Source organism: Chrysochloris asiatica, unplaced genomic scaffold (assembly GCF_000296735.1).
Source record: "Chrysochloris asiatica unplaced genomic scaffold, ChrAsi1.0 scaffold00127, whole genome shotgun sequence".
Lineage (NCBI taxonomy): Eukaryota > Metazoa > Chordata > Mammalia > Afrosoricida > Chrysochloridae > Chrysochloris > Chrysochloris asiatica.
This window is the reverse complement of record NW_006408645.1, coordinates 136,923-162,452: the sequence shown is the minus strand read 5'-3', so window position 1 is coordinate 162,452 and position 25,530 is coordinate 136,923. Positions and strand designations below refer to the sequence as shown.

General features: G+C 42.9%; 1 protein-coding gene across 1 annotated transcript in view; it reads left to right on the top strand.

Moving 5' to 3' along the window:
- MYRIP (myosin VIIA and Rab interacting protein) overlaps positions 1-25,530 on the top strand; it is a 438,367-nt gene that overhangs the window by 326,435 nt on the left and 86,402 nt on the right. The window contains exons 8-9 of the mRNA XM_006869177.1: positions 6,747-6,900; positions 10,970-11,607. Coding sequence (XP_006869239.1) covers positions 6,747-6,900; positions 10,970-11,607 — 792 coding nt within the window. The remainder of the gene's footprint in view (positions 1-6,746; positions 6,901-10,969; positions 11,608-25,530) is intronic.

The window sequence follows — 25,530 nt, the reverse complement described above, 5'->3', positions numbered from 1 at the left end:
GGAGGGTCAGAGAAAAAGAGGAAGACCCCCAACGAGATGGACCAGCCAGGTGGCATCATTGATGGCATCAAGTGTGGCAGCGGTAGTGAGGTTGGTCCAGGATCAGACATTGTTTTGTTCTGCTGTGCATGGGGTCGCTATGAGTCGGTTCCGACTCGATGGTACCTGACAACAACAACGTGCAAAATGACTGGGTGTACATTCCACCTGTGTGGGGTGAGTTTGGGTGTGCCTATGTCTAGCACCTGGTGCACACCTGGTGAATGTTAGGACCATGGCCAGAAGTGAAGACCTGGAAGGGAGTGAGTGACCCTGGCCAAGGCTGCCATACTTACAACTCCATCCATGCAGCTGGTGCCCTCTGGAGTTGCGCACTAGGATGACTGTGGCTCTAGCTGCTGCATGAGCTCAAGGTCCATGTGGGGCAGGGATGGGAGTGGCGGTAACATGCCCTGTTTCCTATCACATGCTAGTTTTTTACCCCTCACCACAGCGTGGGTACTTAGACGTTATTCCACTCGTTGTATATAGGAGGAAAGTAAGTCTGAAGTGTAAACATGCTTTTCCTATGGTCCTGCAGCTAGTGATGGGTAGAGCCAGAACTTGAGTGCTTTTTTCCTGACCCAAACCCCTTGATCTACCTTCTTTCTCTAGAAAGGAAGGCAATCAACTCTGTGATCTCCAAGGTCTCTTTTAGTTTAAACCTTATAGGGCCAGCACTGTCTGTGAATAACATGTGGCTATTTTAGTTTGGATTAATTAAAATTCCATAAAATGTAAGATCTAGTTCCTCAGTCACACTGGCCACATTTGCAGTGTTCAGTAGCCACCTGTGGCTAATGGCTACTATACTGGACAGTACAAGCATAGAACATTTTCTTCTTCCTGAAAAGCTGTACTGCATCTCCCTGGTTGATGAATTGGAATAAGAAGGAAGAGATAAACAGGACATGAAAGCAGAAGTAAATCTATATACCACCCAGAGCCTAGGCACTAACCAGCAGGCAGAGTTTCAGTTCCCAGGAATTTTCGGAACAGTGGGCTTTCCAAACCCAGGTGTTCTCCACCTGACTGCTCATCATCACCACCTGCGTGAATCCCATGCCAAATGTTCTGAATCAAGGGACCTGTGGATGGACCCTAGCAGCCATAGTCTTCCCACAAGTTCCCCAGGTAATGCCAACAGTGGCAAGTTTAAGGATGGACATCACATTATCCGGAGAAGGACTCCCTGACCACGAAGGGCCCTCATCCTGTGATCTTCTCCATTCTCTCCAGTTCTCCAAAGACCTGGACACGTTCAGCACATCACACAGACTCAGAACTGAAGGCTTAATCACAAAACCCAAAGTCACATGTCCCTTCCAGGCAGACAGAATTTCCGATCAACTCTCTTGAAAGAAAGTCCAGTGTGATTGTTCCCTTTTTAATTTCCTCCCTTATTGTGTGGTTCTCTGTTGTTAAGGGAAGAGGTCAGGGCAACCAGACTTTCAAAGCCAACAGATGCAATATCCTAAAAGACAGTAGCAAAGGTGTTGTTATAAAAGCTCTCTCTTGGAGCACATGTATATAAAGAAGGCATCGTTGTGATCATATGCTGATGCTCCTGATAAGAGTGATGACGACAGCTGAGGGCAGACACTTGCTATGTGCCGACAGTGAAGGTCAGTCTCTGCCAGACTCTTTGTGTCTCCTGTTCTTTCTTCTTTTCTGTTTTCCTCTGCCTTTCTCTTTGTATGTCATTTCCTCCCTCACATTTCCTCTTGCTCTCTTGAATAGCTATAGAATAGAAATGAAGATTTTAAAAAAGTATTTAATGTTGCAATTATTGGATTGAATTTAACGGTTATGTCTGACCCTAAGAATCACAAAGTATCACCAAGTATTAGTTGTTATTCCATAAACCAAAACCAAAACCAAACCCAGAGCCAGCAAGTCAATTCTGCCTCTCAGAGACCCTCTAGGACAGAGCAGAACTGCCCGCTAGGGTTTCCAAGGCTGTGGATCTTTACAGAAGAAAACTGCCATCTCTCTCTCCCATAGAGTGGCTGGTGGGTTCAAACAAGCAACCTTTCAGTTAGCAGCTGAGCACCTAACCACTGTGCTATTAGGGCTCCTTGTCTATTTATATGGCCCTCTAATATTGACTCTTTGGTTGGAACACCCTTGATACTCCAAATATTCTAATCTCTATTTCATATTTTAGAAGCTTTGAGAGCAAAGACCCTATTTCCAAACCCATGGTCAGTGTCTCTGTGAGCCTATCTTGCTGGTGGTGCTGGTAATCACAACAACAATACATATGTCCTTCCAAGACCTATGGGTAGAAAACTTGGCTTCTGTCAACATGGAGGATGCAGGGACTAAAAAGGAAGGTCTAACAAACATGACTGATCATCACACTGTTTGCCCCAAACCAGTTGGTTGACCTAGTGGAATACATTGTCCCTGGCTTTTAGCAAAGACTTTTAGGCTCATACCAAGAGGGGATGGAGAAGCACTGGCTACAGCCCAGGGACCTTAGCTCAAACCCTGCCTCTACCCCTGGGCCACCCCACCTTGGACAAGTTATTCAACCCCTCTGGCCTCAGCTTTTTATGTGCACCTAATTAGATTGGATGGTGTGGCGCTGTGGGTTAATGTGCCAGACTGCAAAGCCGTTTGAACTGTAAGGTCGGCGGTTCAAGGTCACCAGCCACTCCTTGGAATCCCTATACAGGGTCACTAAGGGTCGGAACTGACTCAAAGGTGCTTAACAATAATGATTAGATTGTGAGTGAGAGGGTAGATGTGTTGTACAGACAAACAAAACAGTTGCCATCCCCTGGATTCCAACTCGTGGCCAGCTGTCCCAGAGTACAATACTCTGTTGGTTTTTCTTGGCTGTGATTTTTACAGAAGTGGAGCACGGGGTCCTCTCTCAGTGGAGCCATGGGGGGGGGGGGTCACATTGTCAACTTTTAGGGTAATAGTTGAGCACAAACCATCTGCATCACACAGAGACTTGGGCTTAATAAATGCAGTTATGTTATATTGGCTAATGTTTATTGAGTGCTTTCAATGTGCTAGGCATGATACTAACCCCTTAACATGAAGAAACTGAGGCTTAGAACAGTTGAGTAATTCTCCCAAGATCTCAGAGCTAGCAAGAGGAGGGCCTGCCATTGAACTAGTACCTAACCCATCACCTATTAGTTAGTGCCTGAAGAGTTAAGATGCCATACCTGTTTTAGAGGCTCAAATTCCCAAGTCAGTCTTGACAATGGCATGCTAACATTCTGACCCATACATTCCACCAACCATTCCCAGATCATTTGCATAAATGTGCAGAATGTCTAATCCAGCCCGTCCTTCCTAAGGTCACCAGGCCTGCTTCCTTCTTGGGCTCTAGGGTAGATAAGAGGGAGAGAAACAAAGCAAAAGCAATGGGTTGGAAAATAATGTACTTAAGTAATCCCATCATTTCCAAAGTGCAAATAAATTGAACTAGCTAGTGAATGTTGTACTAATGAATGTTGTTGTTAAGTACTGTGGAGTCGGTTCCGACTCATAGTGACCCTGCACAGGTTTCCGAGGCTGTAAATCTTTACAGGAGCAGAACGCCTCATCTTTCTCCCACAGAGCCACTGGTAGTTTCGAGTTGCCAACCTTGAGGTTAGCAGCCCGATTCATAACCACTATGCTACCAGAGCTCCTTGAACATACACATTATTATTGCACCATCTGGTGGACTATATGGTCATTGCAATGAATTTGTAGCACAGACAGGTCTGGGTCTCTGAACTGTGACTTTTCTGCTGTGCCTGGGAACTTGGGCAGGCAAAGTCTAGGAATCTGTTGGGCACAGTTTTGATGGCTCTTTTATAACTGTCAGGTTGTAGTTTGGGTTTTAGTGTGATAAATGGCTTACCGAATAGATTATAAAACTTGGTATCCCCAAGTCTCTTGGAAAACGTTAAACTTATCTCCCCTGTTGAGCCCAGAAAGGGACTTTTCTTTTGTCCCTTCATCGCCTTGGGTTTTGTAGGTGATGAAGGAAGCATTTTTCTTCCATAAAAGTGGCCCAGAGCTCAGGACCATCATCTCAGGGACTACCCTGGTCAATTGGTATCACATAGTCCACAAAGACAGTGTTCTGCATCCTACTTTGGCAAGTAGCTACTGGGATCTTAAAAGCTCCTAAGTGGCCATCTAAGGTACAACTCTTGGTCTCTCCTTCTGTGGAAAAAGAAGAGTGGTGACCAGTGAAAATGTTTGGAGTCAACTAGTCCAGTCCACCAATGGAATACGTGAACCTCAATCTCCACAACTGTGAGACTAGAAGAACTAGATGGTGCTCTGAAAGGGATCACAGAAGAAGGTCCCAGATAGAGAGGGAGAAAGTGTTGAGCAAAACTCAAAGTTATAAAAAGACCGGACTTACTGGTTAAAACAGACTGGAGGAACTAGAGACTATAATCCTTGACCACCCCTCAGGTCTGTAAAGGAGCTCACTCTCATGGCCCAAGTGTCAGCCAAGAGGTAGATTGGTATTAGGGGAGACAGCAACACTAGTAAAGTATGATCACCATGAAGGAGAAGGAATGGAAACAAGAATCACAGGGAGGAAGTAGGGTAACTGATGCTACGCTGATAGGAATGTAGTCATTGAGATGAAACAAAGTGTATGATTTGTTGAATGTAAAATGTAAATGTTTTTATTGAATGAAAAATGTAAAAAATAAAATGTAATTTTATTTCACAATAATTTTTTTTTTTTAATGGCCATCAGACACCATGGTTAACTGCCATAACATAGTCCTTAAAGAGAGTGTTCTACAGCCTACTTTGGTGAATAGAAACTAGAATCTTAAAAACTTGTGAGTTACCTTCTAAGGTGCATCTCTTGTTCTCTCCATGTGTGGAGGAAAACAGATTAATGAACATTGAAGACAATTAGAAACAATTAGTCCATGAACAAATGGAGCACGTGGACATCTGTCTCCACATCTGTGAGGCCAGAAGAACTAGATGGTGCCTGGCTATCCCTACTAACTGCTCTGGAAGGGATCACATTTGAAGGTGCTGGATGGGGAGGGAGAAAATGTGGAACAAAACTAAAAATCATTAAAAAAGATCAGGCTTATTGGTCATATAGAGACTGGCGGAACCCTGAAATGATGGCCCTTGGTCACCCTTCAGAGCTGGAACTCAACTTATCCCTGTGACTCAATCTTCAGCCAGACAGTAGATAGGTCTTTTTGGAGACCACAATACTAATGAGGTACATATACCATAGAATGGTCAACCATTCAGGATCAAAAGGGCAACCTTTACCCAAGGACAGAGTTCAGAAGGGCTGGGAAAGGAAGAAGAATGGGAACAAACACAGGGAAATTGTAGGGTATGTGATGTTATCATTGAAGGGATTGTAATCAGTGAGATGAAACGAAGGGTATGATTTGTTGAATGTAAAACTAATGATCCACTCTGTAAACCTTTACTCAATTCATATTAGAAATTTGGTTTAAAAATGACCCCCAGATACCTTCTGCAGACATGCGCATACATACATAAATTATATCATTTGAGTCCATAAAAATTAAATATTGTTTATTCCCTTTTAAAAACATGAATCCCATGATTTATAGTGAGGAGCATACAAATATGAAAAAGACAAGGGAATAGAAAGTTACTTAACAGGGGACTGTAATAATACCACACCAATAACCAGGGTGTCAGCTCTTTACAGGCCATAACTGGGTCTTAAGTCCTGCAAATTCAGTCATAAACATGGAGCTAAGGGTCATGTCTCAAAGAGTCTGCAGAGAGTCAATGAGTCAGTTACCAGAGATTGGGAAGATGCATGTAGCCCAGGGTGGAAGGATTGCCCAGGGTGTGGCCCCCTGAATGTATGGGGGATTTGCCTAGAATGGTTTGTTTCCTTCATTTTTAATAACTTCACTTGCCAGTTAGCCATCAGCATTAACATCTGGCCTCTCTGGTAACTGTTCATTATCTGTTAATAATTTAGCTAACACTTAGGTAGTTCCGTGAGAACCTCGGCTGTTGTCAAGCTGCCTCATCAGAATTGCTGGTGAATAGAGGCCGGATCAGTGATTGTTGTGTATACTGCCCTCTGAGTGAAGGAAGCCCCCATCGGCCGAAAGCCATTTGTCACATGTGTTAACACCACTCTCCTCCAAGTATGGCCTGACCCTGCGTGATCTAAGTGGTCACATAGCAGGTTGATGTGGCTTCGATGTTCTTTTCCTTTAACGTAGGGGCAAAATTGGAATCTGTTGTAATCATTGTAGGGTTTGCAGACTGGGCATGTTTGCCTCACTTGTCTGTGATAACACTTATATTGTGTTATAATCTTCTATTTACACTGCTCAAACTCTCCCAGTTGGAAGTCTCCAGGGAGAAGGACTTCTGTTTTTGCATCCCTTAGAGCAGTTTAGCACACACAGTTGGCTCGTAAAAAATATCAGTTGGGAGACTGGTTGGGTAGATAAGTGCCCTCTGAGCGCCAGCTCCCTCCGATTCCACTGTGTTGCTTCCTAGCAGGCCTAGCCAGCTCACAGTGCGATAGGCCTTGACAAGTGTTAGGTACTGATTTGCAGCTTTTAAGGCTCCACATGAGAAGAGTGAGCTCATTAAACATGATTTCTCTGTGTACAACAGGTCTATTCTAAAAGCTCAAGGTCTTCTTCCTGGTGATGATACCTCTCGAGTTGACTCCTTTCCCATTTTCATTTCCACAGCGGTCCCAGTCTGCCTGCTTGCTCACTGGAGAAGATACCCTGAAGACCTTTTCCCAGGAGACATCCTGGAGGCAGCTGTGGGACCAAGGCCAGCGTCCTGGGGAGGAACCTGTTTTGCCCAGCTGGAGGAGCATGGACAGGCTGGACAAGACAAGTAACTGTTGTAAGCAGCACCTAATAGTCTGAGGGTCTCACAGTGCTGTCAAGTGGCTTCTCAGTTGTAATATGGCCAGTCAGCTCTTCCTCCCATATGTTTGAATTGGTGTGTGTCTCCGTGGGGCTTCTAGCATAACGCAGCGTATAATGTGGCCTTGTCCTCTACCTGGACAGTTTCCTCATTGCTGTAGAGGAATATGGGCTCTTGGTGGTCCCTCAGTATGCCCCATGCTGAACTGGGAGCCCTGGACGTGTGAGGAACTCTGAGCAGGGGTGTTGAAATCACTCATTTCCACTCATCTACCACACCAGCTGCCTGTTCAGGATGCACTGAGAGCTTGTGTCCTGATAGTCCAGGAACCCCATGACTGCAGAAGTGCAACTGGTCACCCCATCCCCAGCAAGGCCTGTCCTTTCCTCACCCAGATGCTGCCTAATGGAAGCTAGGAACATGTGTCCTCACATAAAGAATTCATTAATAGTATTCTCAGTCCATGTGATATGCCATATCAAAACTCCAACAACAACTACCAAAAATTACCATGAAAACATCCATGCTTAGAAATCGCTATCATTTCCATTCTATAAGAGAAAAGATGCACCCAACCACTGTATACATAGGACCTGTCACTATCAGAGTACAAAGAATCAGAAAACATCAGGCTTTTTTTAAGCAGCCCTTCTAAAGATTTCCCAAAATGGATTGTTTCCATTTTAACCGTCAGGTGTCTGTCAGTAGAAAGCTCAGAGTCTATGATGATGTAGAGGTTCTGCAAGCAGGTGACATTTATTTATGCCTGTGGTTTTGGCTTTTAAAGTGCATTTTGCCTTTCTAAATGGATCTTTATTTCCCCAGGTGTACATACATTTGATGCTTAATGAAGGTCTATAAAGTGAAAGATGTTTGGGGGATATCCTTCAACTGCCCTATGCGCTGTCCAGACTGCTAGTGAAGTTGTTGAGTTTACCTGACCCACAGTGTCCCAAACAAAGGCTCACTGCTCTGCACTCATGGGCCCTAAAGCAACCTTTCTCCTGAGACGTAAACAGTGGACAGCAACTTTCTAAGATGACCTTCTAGACTTGCCTTTCCCCTTGTCGCCCAGCATACTCATATCCATTCATTTTTATTTTCCCCTCTCTTGCTTTTTCTGTCTCCATGAATTGCAAATTCCCACAGAATGGGGACTCTTAGATTTCACAAGGCATATGAGAATATTATATAATAGATCTTCAGTAAACAATAATAGCTAGCTTTTAAAAATCACCTTACATGTACCTGTACCATGACATGCATTCCTCCAACAGGAGTGATAAATATGTCATTATCTTGTGTGGCAGATAAGAACAAGGGCAGTGAGTTTCAATGTCCACGATCCCACAGCCAACGTGAGCAGAGCTGGTCCTTAACCCAAATATCATGACGTTATGACTCCAACTTGCATGCTTTTCCCATTACTGCATGAAAGAAAAGTGTTTCCTGCCATAAAACAAAATTAAACAGAAAAACAATACATCAAAATTCAGTCTTACAAAACTGATCAGTTTGGAGGATATTATCAAATTTCTAAAATATATTCCTTCTCACAAAATATTTCCCTACTGGGGTATAAGGATTCCATATAAATTTGAAAAGGATTTTGGTTTTCAGAACTTGATTTTGTGTAAGAGTGAAAATAAAATTAAGCACACCTGTGTAACTTATCATTTGCATGTAAACATGAAATGGTAAATAGCATCACAAAAATGACTTCGTGCTCTGTTCAAACCTCATGCATTGCTCAGGATGCAGATTGAAATAAGAAAGAAAAAGCACTTGGGTAGAAAATTGATGGTTTTCTAAGGAATGCCCATGTCTGGACATAAGAAAGTGTCCAAGCCAACTAGAGGTCCTAGGCCCTAGGAGATGTCTGGTATGTTTCCAAAACCAACAAGACATTCTGCCTCATGGTTCAGTTCTACCCTGCAACATGTGGGGTTGACATGTATATATGTGTGTCTGATAAATTTTGTTGTTGTTGTTAGGTGCCATCGAGTCAGTACCGACTCATAGCGACCTTATGCACAACAGAACGAAACACTGCCCGATCCTGGGCCAACCTCATTACTGTTGCCACTCTTGAGTCCATCGATGCTGCCACTTGTCCAATCCATCTCCTTGGGGGTCTCTTTTTCTCTGACCCTCCACCTTACCAAACACGATATCCTTCTCCAGCCACTGCTCCCTCCTGACAATATATCCGAAGTATGAGAGACGAAGTTTGGACATCTTGGCCTCCAAGGAACACTCTGGCTGCACTTCTTCCAAAATGGATGTATTGGTTCTTTTGGCAGCCCATGATACTTTGAATATTCTCCTCCAACACCGTAATTCAAAAGCATCAATTCTTCCATGGTCTTCCTTATTCAGTGTCCAGCTTTCGCATGCTGATATGTTTTTAGCAGAAAATAAATTCTTCCCAGGGGCATTTCTCAATTGTAGTAGAACAGAAACAGAGAACAGAGGAGACGCCAGAGGTGGAGGTCATCTTTGAAGGTCGCTGTCCACTGTTCATATCTCTGGAGAAAGGTTGGGTCAGGGCCTGTGAGTGTAGAGGAGTGAGCCTTTGTTTGCAACACTGAGGGTCAGGTGATCTCAGCAACTCCATTTTCAGTCTTGATAGTACTTAGTTTGATGGATTTTCCCCAAAATACCTTTTACTTCATAAACCTTGACTGAGCACCAGCAGTGTGCACAATTAGGGAAATAAAGATGCCATATAGAGCCAGTCCCTGTTCTTAGTTGCTCCCCAAAAGCTGCCAATGTACAAGGGAGGAAATGGTGCCCTCCACCCCCGGGGCCCTTAGTACTTGCCCCAAGGTAGCCCTGCAGTATTTCTGATTAAATTTTTTTTTTTAATTAAGCAAAATGACAATTTTTGCCAGCAACTGTTGTGCCTGGAACCAGAGGCTGGGCCAGGTACCCATAGTTAAAGGAGCCACTATGTTATCTTACTTCTCACTCCCAGACACATAGGCACAAACACTTTCTTGCCTTCAGCAAAAATAAGGCAAAGCAACTGTTACACTCACCGGCAGATTAGCCCTTGGGACCAAGGCATCAGTCATCTCAGATTCTCTGGGAAGACCTGTGCCCAGCTAAGGCCAATCCAGAACCAGGACCACAGACTGAGAACTCCAGCCCACCCTGGTGCCATGTTATGTGGCACAGTCTATGACCAAGAGCAGCCTTGGGGTCCGAGTGAGGTGGTGCCCCATCTCAAGTCTACCAATTATAGACTCAGCGACCTTCGATAAGTTAGTTAACCTTCGTCTCCGTCATCTTTGTCCCCTCATCTGTAAAATAAGATTGGAAATGCCAACCTCCTTCTGTCTCAAATCTTTTCTAAGAGGAGGCATCTGCCTTGAGTTAAAAATAAACTTAAAGGCTTATCTCATGAGGCTATTGTGAGATCTGTATAATGGCCGAGGGCAAAATTTGCTAACTCTCTTCCCTGCAGACGGTGGCCCTGTGAGGTGGACCAAGGCATGTGGTAAAGACCAAAGTAAGCCAACTGACAGACAGCCCAAGGGACGAAACAGTGACTCTAGGGCAAAGAACTGGAGCCTCAGTTCACCAACTCTCCAGACCTGTCTTCTCCACTTCTCCATCCATGCTGGCCCAAGGTGGCAGTGGGGTGGTTCTGAGAAGGCTGAGGTGGCCATCTGCTCAGGTGGACATGACATAGGGGTTGGGTGTGCAACTTCCTCTCCATCTCTGAAGGTCTAGGCTCCTATGACGCTTTAAGGAACTTCTTGGAACCTCTTAAACTCTGGCATCCAATTAGACTTGTCTTCCTAATTGGAGGACATATAGGTATATATGTCTTCATATAGGCAGCTCTCCAATACTCCACATACCAGTCACAGGAAAGGTGACAAGTGGAAAGCCCACCTTGCTGTACAAAAAACAAATGCACTGCCACCAAGTGGATTTGAACTCATAATGCCCCTGTGGGACAGAACAGAACTGCTCCATAAGATTGCAAGGCACTAAACCAACCCCTGTCTGGTTTCTCCCACCACAGGTCTGGCTCCAGTTTTGCAGAGTCCCGATGGGAACTGGATAGCCCTGAAGAATGGTACCTTGTCCCCCAATCGCTTGCTGACCAAACCTAACAGTGGAACGTTTGAGGCCCTGGAGGCTGCATCCAGCATGGTGTCCGCCTATGAAGAGATGGGCTCCGACAGTGAAGAGGACTTTGATTGGAGTGAGGCCTTGAGTAAGCTGTGCCCAAGACCCCAGGGCCTGCTTGGAAATCCCCAGCCTCAGTCCACACAGGCTCGAGGTCCCGACCAATGTCCCTCAGCTGCCTCCCCCTCCTCTGTGCTCTCCCCAAACCCTGAGGCCATGTGCTCAGACTCGGAGACCTCCTCAGCTAGCTCTTCCCGGGAAGCTGGACGTCGGGCCAGAATGTCCTGGCTGCAGAGGAAGCCTCCCAGGAACCCCGCAGCAGAAAAGATGCGCTTACAGGGAGAACTGGATGTGAACTTCAACCCCCAGATGGCCAGTGGAGAGACTTCAGACAGCAGTGAACCTGAGGAGGCCCCCCATGCCACAGACTGGCGAGCCCGGAGGTGGAGAAGAGCCCGGGTGGGTTTGGAAGAGTCCAACAAGGAACAGTCTTCCCCCACAGCCCATCGCCGGGATCTGGATTCACATCAGGTAATAGAATTGCAAGCATTTCGTTTCTTCATCCCCTCTCAACACAATACTGTTTCAGTAGGATGGGGCCTCCTCCAAGCACGAGTGGCTTAGGAGTCCCAGGTTTGGAAGCCACAGACCCAGGGTCTAGTCTTAGTTAAGTCACTAAGTTGCTGAATGACCCTGGGCAGGTTACTAGACTCTCTGAGCCTCCACAGCCTCCTCTCTGGACCATCTACTTAGAATCTAAAGTGTGATTGTCCGGGTGTGACCAGCAGCATGGAAATTTGTTGGAAATGCAAATGTCCTCAGGCTCCATCCAAGACCTGCTGAATTTGAAACTCTGGAGCTGGAACCCAGCCATCCGGGGTTGAGCCTGCCTTCCTGTGTGCTGCAGTTTGAGAGCCATTGACTTAGGGCTGAGGGTGTAACGTCTAGAGTCAGACTGCCTGGGTTCAAATCCAGCTGTGCAACCTTGGCCAACATAGCTCTCAAAGTTTCCATTTCCTTGCAAACAGAAAGTGTTGACAGTTGGCTGAGATGATGTCTATGAAGGTTTGCGCTCTGCCCTGGGTGCAGCCTGAGGGCTCAGTGTTGCTTCAGTATCATCATGCAGGGTCTTCAGTGGCTCTGCCCACCTGTTAGGTGTCATGTGCTCCTTGTGAGAAGATGACCAAAGCTATGGGCTCTCTAATAAAATGCACCTGTAAACACACACACACTCCACTCACAGTTTCATTATAATTGCAAGTCATTTACAGACCCCCAAGGAGATGAATTTTGTACTCTTTTGGCACATCCTAAGGAGCACTGGGAGTGTTGTGGGTTATAAATTGGGCTCCTAACTGCAAGGTTGGCAGTTCACTCCATGGGAAAAAGATAAAGCTTTCTGGCTTCTGTAAAGATTTACAGTCTTGGAAACCCCAATAGGTGCACTCTGAGTTGGAATTGACTCTATGGCACAGAACCACCACATCAGGTATATGCTAAGGAGCCCTGGTGGTGCTTTGGAATAAGCATTGAGCTGCTAACTGCAAAGTTAACAGTTCAAACCCACCAGTTGCTCCTCTGGAGAAAGATGAGGTTGTCTGCTCCCATAAAGATTCTCAGTCTCGGAAACCCTACGTAGCCTTGCTGTGAGCCGAACTGACTCAGTGGCAGTGAGTTGTTGGTTTGGGGTCAGTACACCGGGCTCATTCCTAGCTCCCCTTTGATAATGCTGTTCCCTTGCCCTCTCATCTTCTGGTGAAACCCTGTGCATCTCTGTGGACCAGATACGTAACTCTGTGTGTTCCACTCTGGCCTCTCCATAACAATATTTTTTCACTTCAAAAAAGATACCTGCATTCTGGAACATCTAAATGACCTCATGGAAGCCAGAGATGCAATATTAGAAACTGAGAATCATAAGGAAAATTGAGTTTTGTTGCCACTACCTTCTTTAGACACAATCTTTTCTCTAGTTTCCATCAAGTTGACATTTTAAGTGTGCCCGTCATTGTAACTCTCATAGTCCCCAGCTACCATGATCTGCTTTCTTACTTGAACTCCATCAAAAGCAGACCCAGACCCAAGGATTTGAATAGCAGGTAGTTTATGTGGACAAAGCCCTCGTGGCACAATGTTTAAGCACTTGACTGCTAATAGAAAGATCAGGGGTTCAAACCCACAGCGACTCCATGAGAGAAAAAACATGGCGGTTTACTCTTACAAAGTTGACAGTTTAGGAAGTCCTGTGGAACAGCTGTACTCTCTTATCGGGTCTGTGTAAACAGAAATTGATTTGCCGGCATACAACAACAGTTTGGGTGGGGAGGAGGGTAATGGTGGTTCACTGGAGGAACTGTCCCTGCCTTCGATGAAGATAAGGGTTCAGTTCTTGTCCAATATACCTCAGTCACAGCCACCATCTGCCTGTCAGTGGAGACTTGTGTATTAATATGAGGCTGAACAGATTCCAGCAAACTTACAGAGTAGAAAGACCTAGCAGTTTACTTCCAAAAACTAAGCCAGTCAGAAGCCTGTGATCACAACAGTCCCGTCTCATTAGGCATGGATTCAGCATGAACTGGGGCCAACTCAGCCACAGCTAACAGTGGTTTGTGTGTGTGTGTGGGGGGGGGGAGGATTAGTCCCAGGAAGCACCAGGCTAAGACAATGAGGTGAGAAAGGCTGCTCAAGGTTTGCTACAGACAACTGGGTCTTGGTCCCACTGAGGCCCCTCAGACTTCTCCCTCCAGAGCATAGATACCATTGATGGAGGGTTGGCCCTACACAGGATGGGCATTAACTTCATACTCAGCAAGGTTTGTATGTAGAGACCTTGAGAAGTCCCTCAGGCAGAGAAGAAAGAGGCCCGGGTCTGAGCTGGGACACTGTCAGTTGGCTAGAAACTGCCCCTCACTGTTGAGGGGAATCATGTAGGCCCAAGGCATATGGCGTGAGACATCATCCGTGCCTTCTACTATAACCTCTGTGAGTGTATCAGTCAAATCCCTTTGAGGTACTTGTGGATGTAGAGGTTCCCGGGACACAGAATTGGCATCACTCAGGCCTGGCCTGCTAATGTACACAATATTGCTAGAAGCAGTCCTTTATTTGGCCCAAACAGTCCTTTTTCTTATCTGTGAAAGAGCGTTTCTAAAAAGTCTGCTGTGTGGTGGTGTCACCATAGAGTTAAAAAATAAAAAAGTTATGTTCAACTGTGAATCAGTATGACCTAGTTCAAGTGGAGACTGTGGTTTAATTTCTTTGGGTGAGTTGCTTCAAGGAATACTCTAGAGGGCTGTCCACATGGTTCCCTTACAGATATAAAATGTCACTGCTCTGCCATGACTGAGTGTATGAAGCTTCCTATTTCAGCTGAAGTAGCTTGAAAGTTGTCTTCAGATTTTAGTCTTTGTCAGGCATCAGTAAGAAGGGAGAAGGCAGGAACCAACAGAAAGACAATCAACTGAACTTTGCCTTTGCCTCTAGTGTCAGTGTCTCTCCCTTCCACTAGGGGGAGGTAATGTTACACTACAAAAACTTTAAAACCCAGCTGGCTCCAATTTTAAGCTTTATTTTTAATTATATTACAGATTTCAATTCTTTGGTGGTTAAACATTGAAAATATCCTCTGTTATTTCCCCCGTGGCTTCATTTAGGTGCATAGTATTTGCATTAATTTTTTTTTTAATAATAATTTACCACTTGTTTCAATTAATTTATTATTTTGTGCTTTGTTCTTTAAGAAGGCTTTTAAATCTTTGAGATTATAAGAATATTTTCCTATTTTTTCGTAGTGCTTTCGAGTTTATATTGTGCTTTTAACCCTTAGTCCACCTGTAGTTTTCTGGATAATATAAAGCAAAATTTAATACTTTTTCGAATTGGACATTTGTTCACAAATCATTATTTAATAATTCATTCTTTATCTGATAACCTTAAATGCTTTGTTATATATTAATCTTGTATTTAAATGAGTCTTTTTTTTCCCCTCTATTTTATACCATTGATATAGCAGTCTAGGTGTCCTGGTATGGCACTGTGGGTTAATACGCCAGACTGCAAAGCCATTTGAACTGCAAATTCAGCAGTTCAAGCTCACCAGCTGCTCCTCAGAAACCTTGTACCGTTGCTATGGGTCAGAACCGACTCAACAGCACTTCACCACAACATAGCAGTCGAAGTCTTATACAAATACTTTTTAAAACCTTTTGCATTTGAGTGGATTTTGACTTAGCATCCATGGAGTGGCTGGTGGGTTTGAACCACTGTCCTTTCAGTTAAGCTTATCCTACTGCATCACCAACATATTTTGATATTTGATAGATTATCTTTACTGCAATTGTTTTTGATGATGATACTGTTATAGTAAAACCTACAAAAGCTGGAAGCTGTCTCACAGTATTTTCCCGGTAGACAAGCAGTAAGACCTTGAAAAGACAAAGTCACCCATTGAGTTCCTGTTCTCACAGGTCTCCCAGTATTTTCTTGAAGTGTCTTGGTTTTTTCAATTCTATACACATTTAAATGATTTTGAAAATCTCTTCAAATAGGAAAAAAAACAAGTCTTTTGAAGTTTTGTTTGGAATTGCACTGGATATTTGGATGTATAGCTGCATTAATTTGAGAATAACTGATTCCTTATTATCAATGTGGTACTAGTCTCCATTTACTTTCATTAAAGTTTTCTAGTGTGGTGCTGTAGGATAAGCACTAGACTTGAAACCCAAGGTCAGCTGTTCAAACCTACCAGCAGCTCCTCGGAAACCCTATATAGAGTAGCTGTGACTTGAAACCAACTCAGCAATAATAATAATCAACAACAACATTAGTCAAAACTCTTAGCATATTTCTCCTTAGGTTTTTTGTTGTTGTTACCAAGTTAGATGTTCTGAATGCACTATTTGTTACATGTTCTAGTTGGGGTTTGCTGGTGTGCAGAACACTATGTTATGTTTTTTTTTTTTTTTCACCTCCTACCCTTCTGGATTCTTTTCTTAATTCTAATCATCTTTCAGATGATTTTCTTGTCTGTTGCAGGAAGACAATTGTATTGTCTGCAGTAATGACATCTGTCTGTCTCACTCTGTCCTTAGTAGAAATCCCAGTGTTTCACCAGTCAGCGTGATACTTGCTCTAAATTCAGTGGACATGATCAAAATAAAGAAGCATGTATCTATCCCTAGCTTCCTCAAGAATCTTAATAAGGAATGTGGGTCTTATTTTATCCACTGCTTTTCTTTTGTCTGTTAAAATGGTAAATCACATTTGTAAATTTCTTCCATTTGAATAGTCTTGTTGCATAAATTGTTGCATAAATTCTACTTGATGGTTATACCTTTCTAGAGAAACTAGATTCATTTGCTGGTTTTATTTTCAGGACTTGGTACAACTTCTTAGAGCACTTCATATGCCATAATACTTTTCTGAGACGTTGAAAGAATTGATTTACTGCTTTCCGGGCCTTGTACATCTTTATAAGGGCAGATTTTTTATTTTCTTAATCGATTGTTTTCCTTGATTAAACTATTTAGATTTTCTAATTCTTCTTTAATCCACTTTGATAACTTGTATTTTTGTAAGTGACCACCAATTTTATCTCGATTTTCAAATTTATTGGCATAAAATTGTACCTAAGCCTTTCATCAAGGTACACAACAGCAAAATCCAGTTAGAACATATAACAAAGATTCCGTCATTGCTGATGGCCAATGGATCTTGGCTGAAACCAGAGAATTCCAGAAAGATGTTTACCTGTGCTTTACTGACTATAAAAAGGCTTTCAGTTGTGTGGATCATGACAAGCTATGGACAACACTGAGAAGTGTGAGTATTCCGGAACACTTAATTGTGCTCATGAGGAATCTGTACCTGGACCAAGCGGCAGTTGATCAAATGGAACATGGGCACACTGACTGGTTTAAAATTTAGAAAGGTGTGTGACAGGGTTCTATTCTTTCACCATAATTATTCAACCTGTATGCTGAGCAAATAATCCGAGATGCTGGATTAGATGAAGAAAAACATGGCACCAAGATTGGAGGAAGACTCATTAACAGCCTGTGATATGCAGATGATACAATCTTGCTTGCTGAAAGTGAAGAGGACTTAAAATATTTACTGATGAAGATCAAAGAACACAGCCTTCAGTATGGATTGCATCTCAATGTAAAGAAAACAACAATCCTCACCACTGGACCAATAAACAACATTCTTATCAACGGAGAAAATATTGAAGTTGTCAAGGACTTCATTCTTCTTGGATCAACTATCAATACTCATGGAAGGAGCAGTTAAGAAATCAAACGACGTATTCCATTAGGCAAATGTTCTGCACAAGACCTTTCTAAAGTGTTGAAGAGCAAAGATGTCAGCTTGAGGACTAAGGTGCGCCTGACCCAAGCCATAGTATTTTCAATAACCTCATATGGATGCAAAAGTTGGACAGTGAATAAGGAAGACTGTAGAAGAAATGATGCTTTTGAGTTATGGTGTTGGAGGAGAATATTGAAAATGCCATGGGCTGCCAAAAGAACCAACAGATCTGTATTGGAAGAAGTGCAGCCAGAGTGCTCCTTGGAGGCCAGGATGGCCAAACTTCGTCTCTCTTACTTCGGACATATTGTCAGGAGGGACCAGTTGCTGGAGAAGAATATCATGTTTGGTAAGGTGGAGGGTCAGAGAAAAAGAGGAAGACCACCAATGAGATGAATTGGCCAGGTGGCAGCATCGATGGACTCAAGCATGGCAACAGTAGTGAGGTTGGCCCAGGATTGGGCATTGTTTCGGTCTGCTTTGCATAGGGTCACTGTGAGTCGGTGCCAACTCGATGGCACCCAACAACAACAACAAACTCTTCACCTGGGGTCCTGGTGTGGCACTGTGGGTAAATGTGCTGGACTGCAAAGCCAGTTTGAACCTCAAGATCCATGGTTCAAGCTCACCAGCTGCTCCTAGGAAACCCTATACAGGGTCGCTATGGGTCAGAAACGACTCGACGGCACTTAACAAAACAAAAAATGGGTCAAAACTGACTCGACAGCACTTAACAACAACAACCTCTTCACCTCGTTAGTCATGATTAGCAATAAAGCCCGATGAGTGAAGGAGTCCTTCCCCTATTCTCTATTGTTATCCCTGGCCTCAAATCTCACCTAACACATAACTTTGTTCATCGAACTTTCTTTGTAATCTGTAATAAACCGTTGAATACACTCCTCTCGTCTCCTATGCCTCATCCTCCTAATGTCTGTAGAATGGAGATATAATCCAGTTGTGAGGTTGTGAATGGAATAGTCTCACAATTTCTTTCCCTCCAACACACTGCAGAAGACACATCATTGTATCTTGGCATTTCATGGTGAAGAGAAGCCTCAAGTCACCTTATTTTTCTTATGTCTATTTCCGTTCCAGATGTTTGCTGGAACTAATAAATCTTTTAAAAAGCAAACATTTCCCCAGAACTGTAGGCATTAACTCTTCCCACATATATATAAGTGGCCTTATATATATGGTCAGCTCTTTTCTACATAATCAGGTACTTTCTCAATCAGCAGTTTTTTGTGACTTTTTTGGGTTTTCCAGACCAGCCATCATGTGCATGTTGAGTCTTTTCTCCTCTATACTCTGTGCCTGTACTCTTCTCTTACCACTTTCTTTGATCTTTTCCTCAGTCTTCTAAGAAACCTACCAAAGGTCCTCCACATCGACTATTTGATTTCCCAATATATATACTGCAGATTCGTCAGACACAGGCTCTAATCCTACCATTAATTAGTTTTCAGTTCATCATTCCTTTGCTTCATCTGCCCCTCCTTTCCTCTCATCCTACACTCATTCAGTCTGAGTGTTTATCCCTTATCCTTTCTACTCGGCCTCTGGAAGACTGTTTGACCACTCCTAACACCTGAGTCCTGCTTCATAGTCAAACTCACTTGGAACCTTCAGGTGAACTATTGTTTCTTTTCTTTTGCTTTGCAGTATTTTTCCATGGGTTTCCTGAGAACTTTTTCCTGTGAAGTAGAGTTTGAGAATAATCCTATCCTCTCCTCTTTATAACAGTCTAATCACTTCCACTCGGTAATTTAGGCTTACCAACCTTAAAGGTTGGCGGTTGGATCCACCCAGAGGAATGCTGGGGGGGGGGGGTGAAGCCTGATGATCTACTTATAAAAATTGCCCACTGAAAACCCTATGGCGCACATGGGGTCATCAAGAGTTGTGAGTGACTCACTAAGTGCTGGATCACTTATGATTGGAGCTTTTGTGGATATCCCCCCATATTCTCATGGCCTTGCTCTGTTTCTTTAAAGAGGTGACTAAGAACCTAGCCATAGCATTGGATGGATGTGTGAATGAATGAACAGTAGCAAATACCATTGTGTTCTATGTGGTTTCTGTAGTGTCCATGCCAGGGCTTTACACTTCATACTACACCTCACAGGATGTAACTAACTACTTTATCTCCTTCCCCTCTCCCTACCCCGTACCCCTAGTTCTTCCCTCTCCCCACCTCAGTGTGTTTGGGAAGGGACATTCTCTAAGTGATGATAAAATAGGGAGATGCTGGGCATAGAGCTCATTCTTGGAAAGTTTTAAGGCCCCGCCACCACAGTGAAAGACTGAGCAGGCGTATGAGTAGTTTTGTTAGTGTGGCATTTGTTTTGTTTCGTTGGATAGTGAGCATTTCATCTTATATTTTCTAGACCAGGTTGAGAGAATTCTGGGTGTTCAGGGTAGGAGGCAGTGGTCAGTGGTCAACCAGTGTTCTGATTACTCAGAAGAGGAAAGGAATGAACAGGTCTCTAAATGCGTATCTTTGTTCATTCCAGTTCCGTGAGCCTTGCAGTTAGTGAAAATATTTTCCCATGCAGTGACTGACAATAAGTGAAAGTCCATTGCTTTTTAGTTTTGTGGTTTTTCTTCTTTTTCTCTAACTTTCCACAGAGATTTGGTGACAAATACAGAGCTGTCATATAAGCTGTTTGCCAGGTGCTGCTAGGTGTGGTACAAAACGTTAACTCCTGGCATGGAAACTACAAACACCTCATAGAAGAGCACAGTGGTGTTTGCTATTTTCATTCATTCACTTAATTTGTAGGACCATCCATTCAACATGTTTCTTCAGTACCGTGACTACGTTTCTAGCCACATCTTTAAAGAAGCATAGCAAGGCCATGAGACTATGAAAGAGATGTTTTCTAGTTTCCCAGTTAAAACTAGAAACCTGCTGGTGAATGATTTTGTTGAGTGAACCTTCAGGGCTGCAGGAGGTTGCTATTTTAGTTCCCTGATATTTCATTTGCAGCTGTACTCATTAATGAAACTTATTTCCTTGAGTAAATTGTCCCCTGTCTAGCATGCTAGTTCCTAACTATCATAAAATGTGTTAGAAATATTGCCTCACTGGGAAGCGACCAATACTTTATAACTAATCGTTTGTAGGAGACCTGGTGTAGTGCTGTAGGATAAGCACTGGACCACAAGGTCGGCAGTTTAGACTCACCAACCCACTCCTTAGAAACCCTATGCATGTTGCTTTGAGTCGGAACTGACTCCACGGCATTTAACAACAGTCATCTATAAGTGTTCCTTTATTTAATGTTTTTATGCTTTGTTTCAGAAATAACATGAAGTGCTTTATATAAACAATAAAAAATGAAATTAAGCCTGAAATAAAATAGGACAAAGAAAAACTCTGGCTAGAGAAGAAAAGATGAAGCTAGGAGTTATGTTGGTTTACAGAATGAATACAATGAGGCCCTCGTCATTTGTTGTTCTTGTGAAGTGTCATAGAGTCAGTTCCAACTCATAGCCACCTAGTACAGGGTTTCCGAGGAGCAGTTTGTTGGTTTGAACAGCTGACACTGTTTGCAGTCAGTGCTGATCCTCCAGCAACACACCAGGACTCCAATCATAGGCTAGAGATAGACACTGAGCTTTTTAGAAGACAATAAAAAGATGATACAAACTAGTTTCTTGAATCATGTAGGCTATAATTGGAAAATAAACCTACTCCTTAAAGGATACTGTTCCTAGAGCTGAGATCCAAGAAAAATTGATCCCATGAATCTTAGTGGGGAGGAGCAGAACATGCAGCCCCCTCCCCTGTGTACTGCTCCAGAGGAACACTTACTCTGGTATTGCTTCTGTCGAGTGATGTCCTTTGAGCATAATCTGTACTTGACATCAGTGAGTGACCATATAAGAAGCAGTCCCACAGGCTGTGTTCCTTTGAAACCGTACACTTTGGCCCTGCACCCTCTCCACAGTGACTCATGGGATCCATTTTTCTTGGATCTCAGCTCCAAGAGCAGACTCTTTTAAGGAGTGGGGATTTTGTTCTAAAGATTAATTGGTTGTAAAGACTATGTCTAGAAAATCATGAGACTCTTGCTGAATAATAGTACTTCTTAAACATTTTGTGTGATAGGCCCCTTTGAGAATCTGATGAACACTCTTAAATCTTCTCTCTAGAAAAAAAAATTACATGTATGTGTGTTTGTGTGTGTGTTTGTACACACAAGGGAGCTTCCAAAAGTTCGTGGCAAAATTCTATGATCTTTCATTCCCGTTTTCCACAAACTTTGTAAAGCACCCCTGTATGCAGATAAGCACTCAAGGTTTTATGACCCATTTAAGGGAGTCTTTGGAACCTAGGAAGCCTCCATGAGTCTCTGCAAACACTGGGTTAGAAGCCTTGCTCTATAGGATTTTTAGCCAGGAATCTTTTAACTTAGAGTCATCTACCTAAAATGACAACTTTAGCTTTGCAATAGGTAAGCTATAACCCTTATTCTGAGCAGATACTAAATAGTAGGTCTAGCTATTAATTAGGGCCTTTACTTACCTGTGGCAATAAAACCATGTCAGGTCCATAGAAGAGAATGTTGAACTCTATTTCAAGTGTCAGTGACTCAAACCCAGCTCCCTCACAATGGAGAGCGAGTGACTAGGGACAAATGAAAAGGATGTCTCAGTATCTCCATTCCACCCCTGCCCTGAGATTCCCCACCTCACCTGGTTGTTCAGGAGAACCTTCCTCTCACATAGGCATTCATTCCAAATCACTATCACCATCCAAGTGTGGTTAGTCTGCACCCAGTCCTGATCCAAACAGGGTGGACTCCAGTGTTATTGTTGCTCTATCATAACAGATTTTGATACAAAATAACAAAAAGCCCACTTGTGGCAATATAATTTTTAAATTGTTGTACAGGATAATATGAGATTGTCATAATTTTCAGGTAACAAATTAGTTCCCTTTTAACAAAGGTTGTCCTTTAATTCTGTCAGATAGGAGATTTTAAAGGCAAATTCACAGAGATGAGGATTGAAGCCTGTCAGTCAGAGGAGTCTTTGGTTTTAGGAGAGGGAGATGTGGCAAGGGATGCCATTTAAATTACGGATTTGTGTATTTGCATTTTGTTTTAAAAATAAACTTTATGTATGAGGGATTCAGAAAGCATCTTGGAATTCATGCCAGGGAAACTTTTCTATTATTATAAAAACAGAAAATAAGTCTCCTCAGTGACATCTAAGTGCTAAGTTTCCATAACTTCCATCACCAAATTCATCCCCAGGTGTCTGGTCCGCATTTCTACTTTCATGCACTCACATTGACTATGCCCAGGACCTTCTGTGTGGAAGGTTCTCCTTGTGGCAACAGTAAATACAGTATATAATTTCATGTTTGAGAGAATCTTTCTGCTGATTCTGACTTTCACATATGGACCTGAAGGCCCAAGTTCTGAATCACCATAACCATTCAAGGGCCTGCAATCTACACCCAATCCCAATCCACAGCCACAGCAAAAACATTATTTCAGGTAGTGTCTCCCCATTTCCAATCTGGCCAAGTCTTTGTTGTGTGAGTTCTGTGAGTTGTAAGGATCTACGAGAGTGTCTGCCTGTTCTTTTCACACAATTTATAAGGACCGTAAATTTTTATTCATGTCCATGAAACTAGCTTTTAATTCATAACAATTCATTGGGAGAAGACAAGCCTCTACCATAATGCACCAATGACTGGAACTGTCCAAGTCCTCAGAAAGAAGCAAACACCCAGCCATCCCGCTTCAAGACAGCTAGGGATGTACAAGTTAAAAACCCATACATTTGCCACACAGCGTGTCCAGCGTCATTTCACCTGTAAATCAGCGCTCTCTAGAAGTTCTCTAAGATGAAATCTTAAAAATATGCTGCAGGCACTTTGGCTTTTAGGTTAAATTCAGTGTCTTTGATTAAGAGGAGGTGGAAGAACCTCCAAGACACTGGGATACATTCAAGAAATGTTGACATGTAACACGGGAAAGTAATCCTTGAGCTTGCTAGGCTCTTTTTAAAAATATGAAAAAATTTCATAGCCTTCCAAATGATCTGGCAGGTGAAAGAAAGCTTCTGTAAAAGTGTTTCTAGACAGGACGTGGTGTATCTACAAGAAATGGGACACCACACAACTGTAAAGAGAAACAAAGTTCTGATACATGCCACACAACATGAATGAACCCTGAAAGCATGTTGAGCCCTATAAGTTTGATGTAAAATGACAAATATAGTGTCACCTACTCATATGAAAATACATAGGAACCAAAGCTTATTAGTAGCTAATACTAATACATACTAGTGTATTAGTATTAATACTTACTAGCATTAATATATTGGAGTCCTGGTGTGGCACTGTGGGTTAATGCGCTGGACTGCAAAGTCAGCTTGAACCACAAGGTTGGCAGTTCAAGCTCACCAGCTGCTCCCTGGAAACCCTCTACAGGGTTGGTATGGGTTGGAACTGACTCCATAGCACATAACATCATCATCATCAGTATTAATACTAAAAAAATGGCAGAAGGTAGAGGGAAAAGGGAGTTTTCTTAGGGGCACTGGGTTTCTGTTAAAGGTGGTGGAACGATTTGGGAAAGGATGACAAGAATGGTTACACAACTTGAAGAATGTTACCAATGTCACAGAAGTATACAGAGAGATTGTTGAGATGGCATATGCTTTCCTAAGTATACTTGAACTACAAAAAAAAATTTTTTTCAGCGTTTATAGGACTAGGTTTGCTTAGTCTATAGAAGACATTAGCATTACACCCTTTAAATATATGGAGACTTTTAATAAGGAAGGTGATAGCGTTGAACAAAAGAAAACTTTTAAATTAAAGCAGGCAGGATTTCAGGGTACAGGAAGACCACTATAGTGACTGAAGGGAGAGCTAATCTTCTGAGGAAATCTGAGGACATCCATGTCTAGATCATTGAGAGAAAATGTATCTTCTGTTTTACCTACTTCCCTTTGTGAAACAAGAGGTTAAATGCTGGGTTCTCCCCCAGCTCTGTGGTTCTGAGATCTGTCTTTCTTCTGATGGGCACCGTTTGATATGGAGCTTCCAGCCTTGCCTTGTTATGGTAGAAGGAAAGAGCTTGGCCATTGTCGGCTCAGTCCCGCGTCAATCACGTAGCCTTGGATAGGGTGCTCACCTTCAGTGTCCTCATCAATGGGAACAACAGGAACATGGGAATGTGCTGTTCAGCAAATGAAAAATGTTCAGTACTTCTTCCTCCACTCACACCTCCAGCGCCTCCATTTATTTTTATCTCTGTTCCTCAAACTTGAGAATTCAGACTCCTCAAGAATTTTTCAGAGGACCTCTAGTTTGAGAAGGACTTCATTAAAATTTAAATACTGCCAATGGAGAAACTTTCTTAGTATTTACATAGACAGAACTGCAATCCTGAGAAGGGAAATCGTGTAGCAACACACTTGTCAGGCAGTTCCCTGGCCATCCATATTATGTCTTTTTCAGTCCTCAAGGAAATGAAAACCAAAAATTAGTATCATTGTAAAGAATTTTTAAACCACTGAGACTATATTACCAGACACTCATTCAAGAAACTGTACTAGCATCTCTTAACTGAGTGTCCCATCATGAGGTATTTATAAACATAGATTCTTATTTACTCAGGAAATCCAAGTTCACACTAAATTTCAATGTGCAAGCAAAAGGCAGTTATTTGTTTTTCTGTAATTGCCTTGAGCTTCCTTATTAACTAGTCAGGAATGTACAGGCTTACCTCACTTTATGGTACTTCACTTTTTCGCACCTAACAGATACTGCATTTCTTACAAACTGAAGGTTTGTGGTAACTCTCTGTTTCCCAACACCATGAGCTCACTTTGTGCCTCTGTGTCACATTGTGGTCAGTCTCACAATATTTCCAAGTGTGGTACTGCACACTTACGGAGCCCAGGTGGTGCTGTGGCTAACCACAGGGCTGGTGGTTCAAACCCACCAGTCAGTCACTTTGGGGAGAAGGATGAGGCTGTCTGGCCCTGTAAAGAGTTAGAGTCTCCGAAACCTTCCATAGGGTCTCTCCGAGTTGGAATTGACTCGGTGACAGTGCGTTTGAGGTTGGTTGGTTGCATACCCAGCCACTATCATCAGTAGTGCTGACCCAT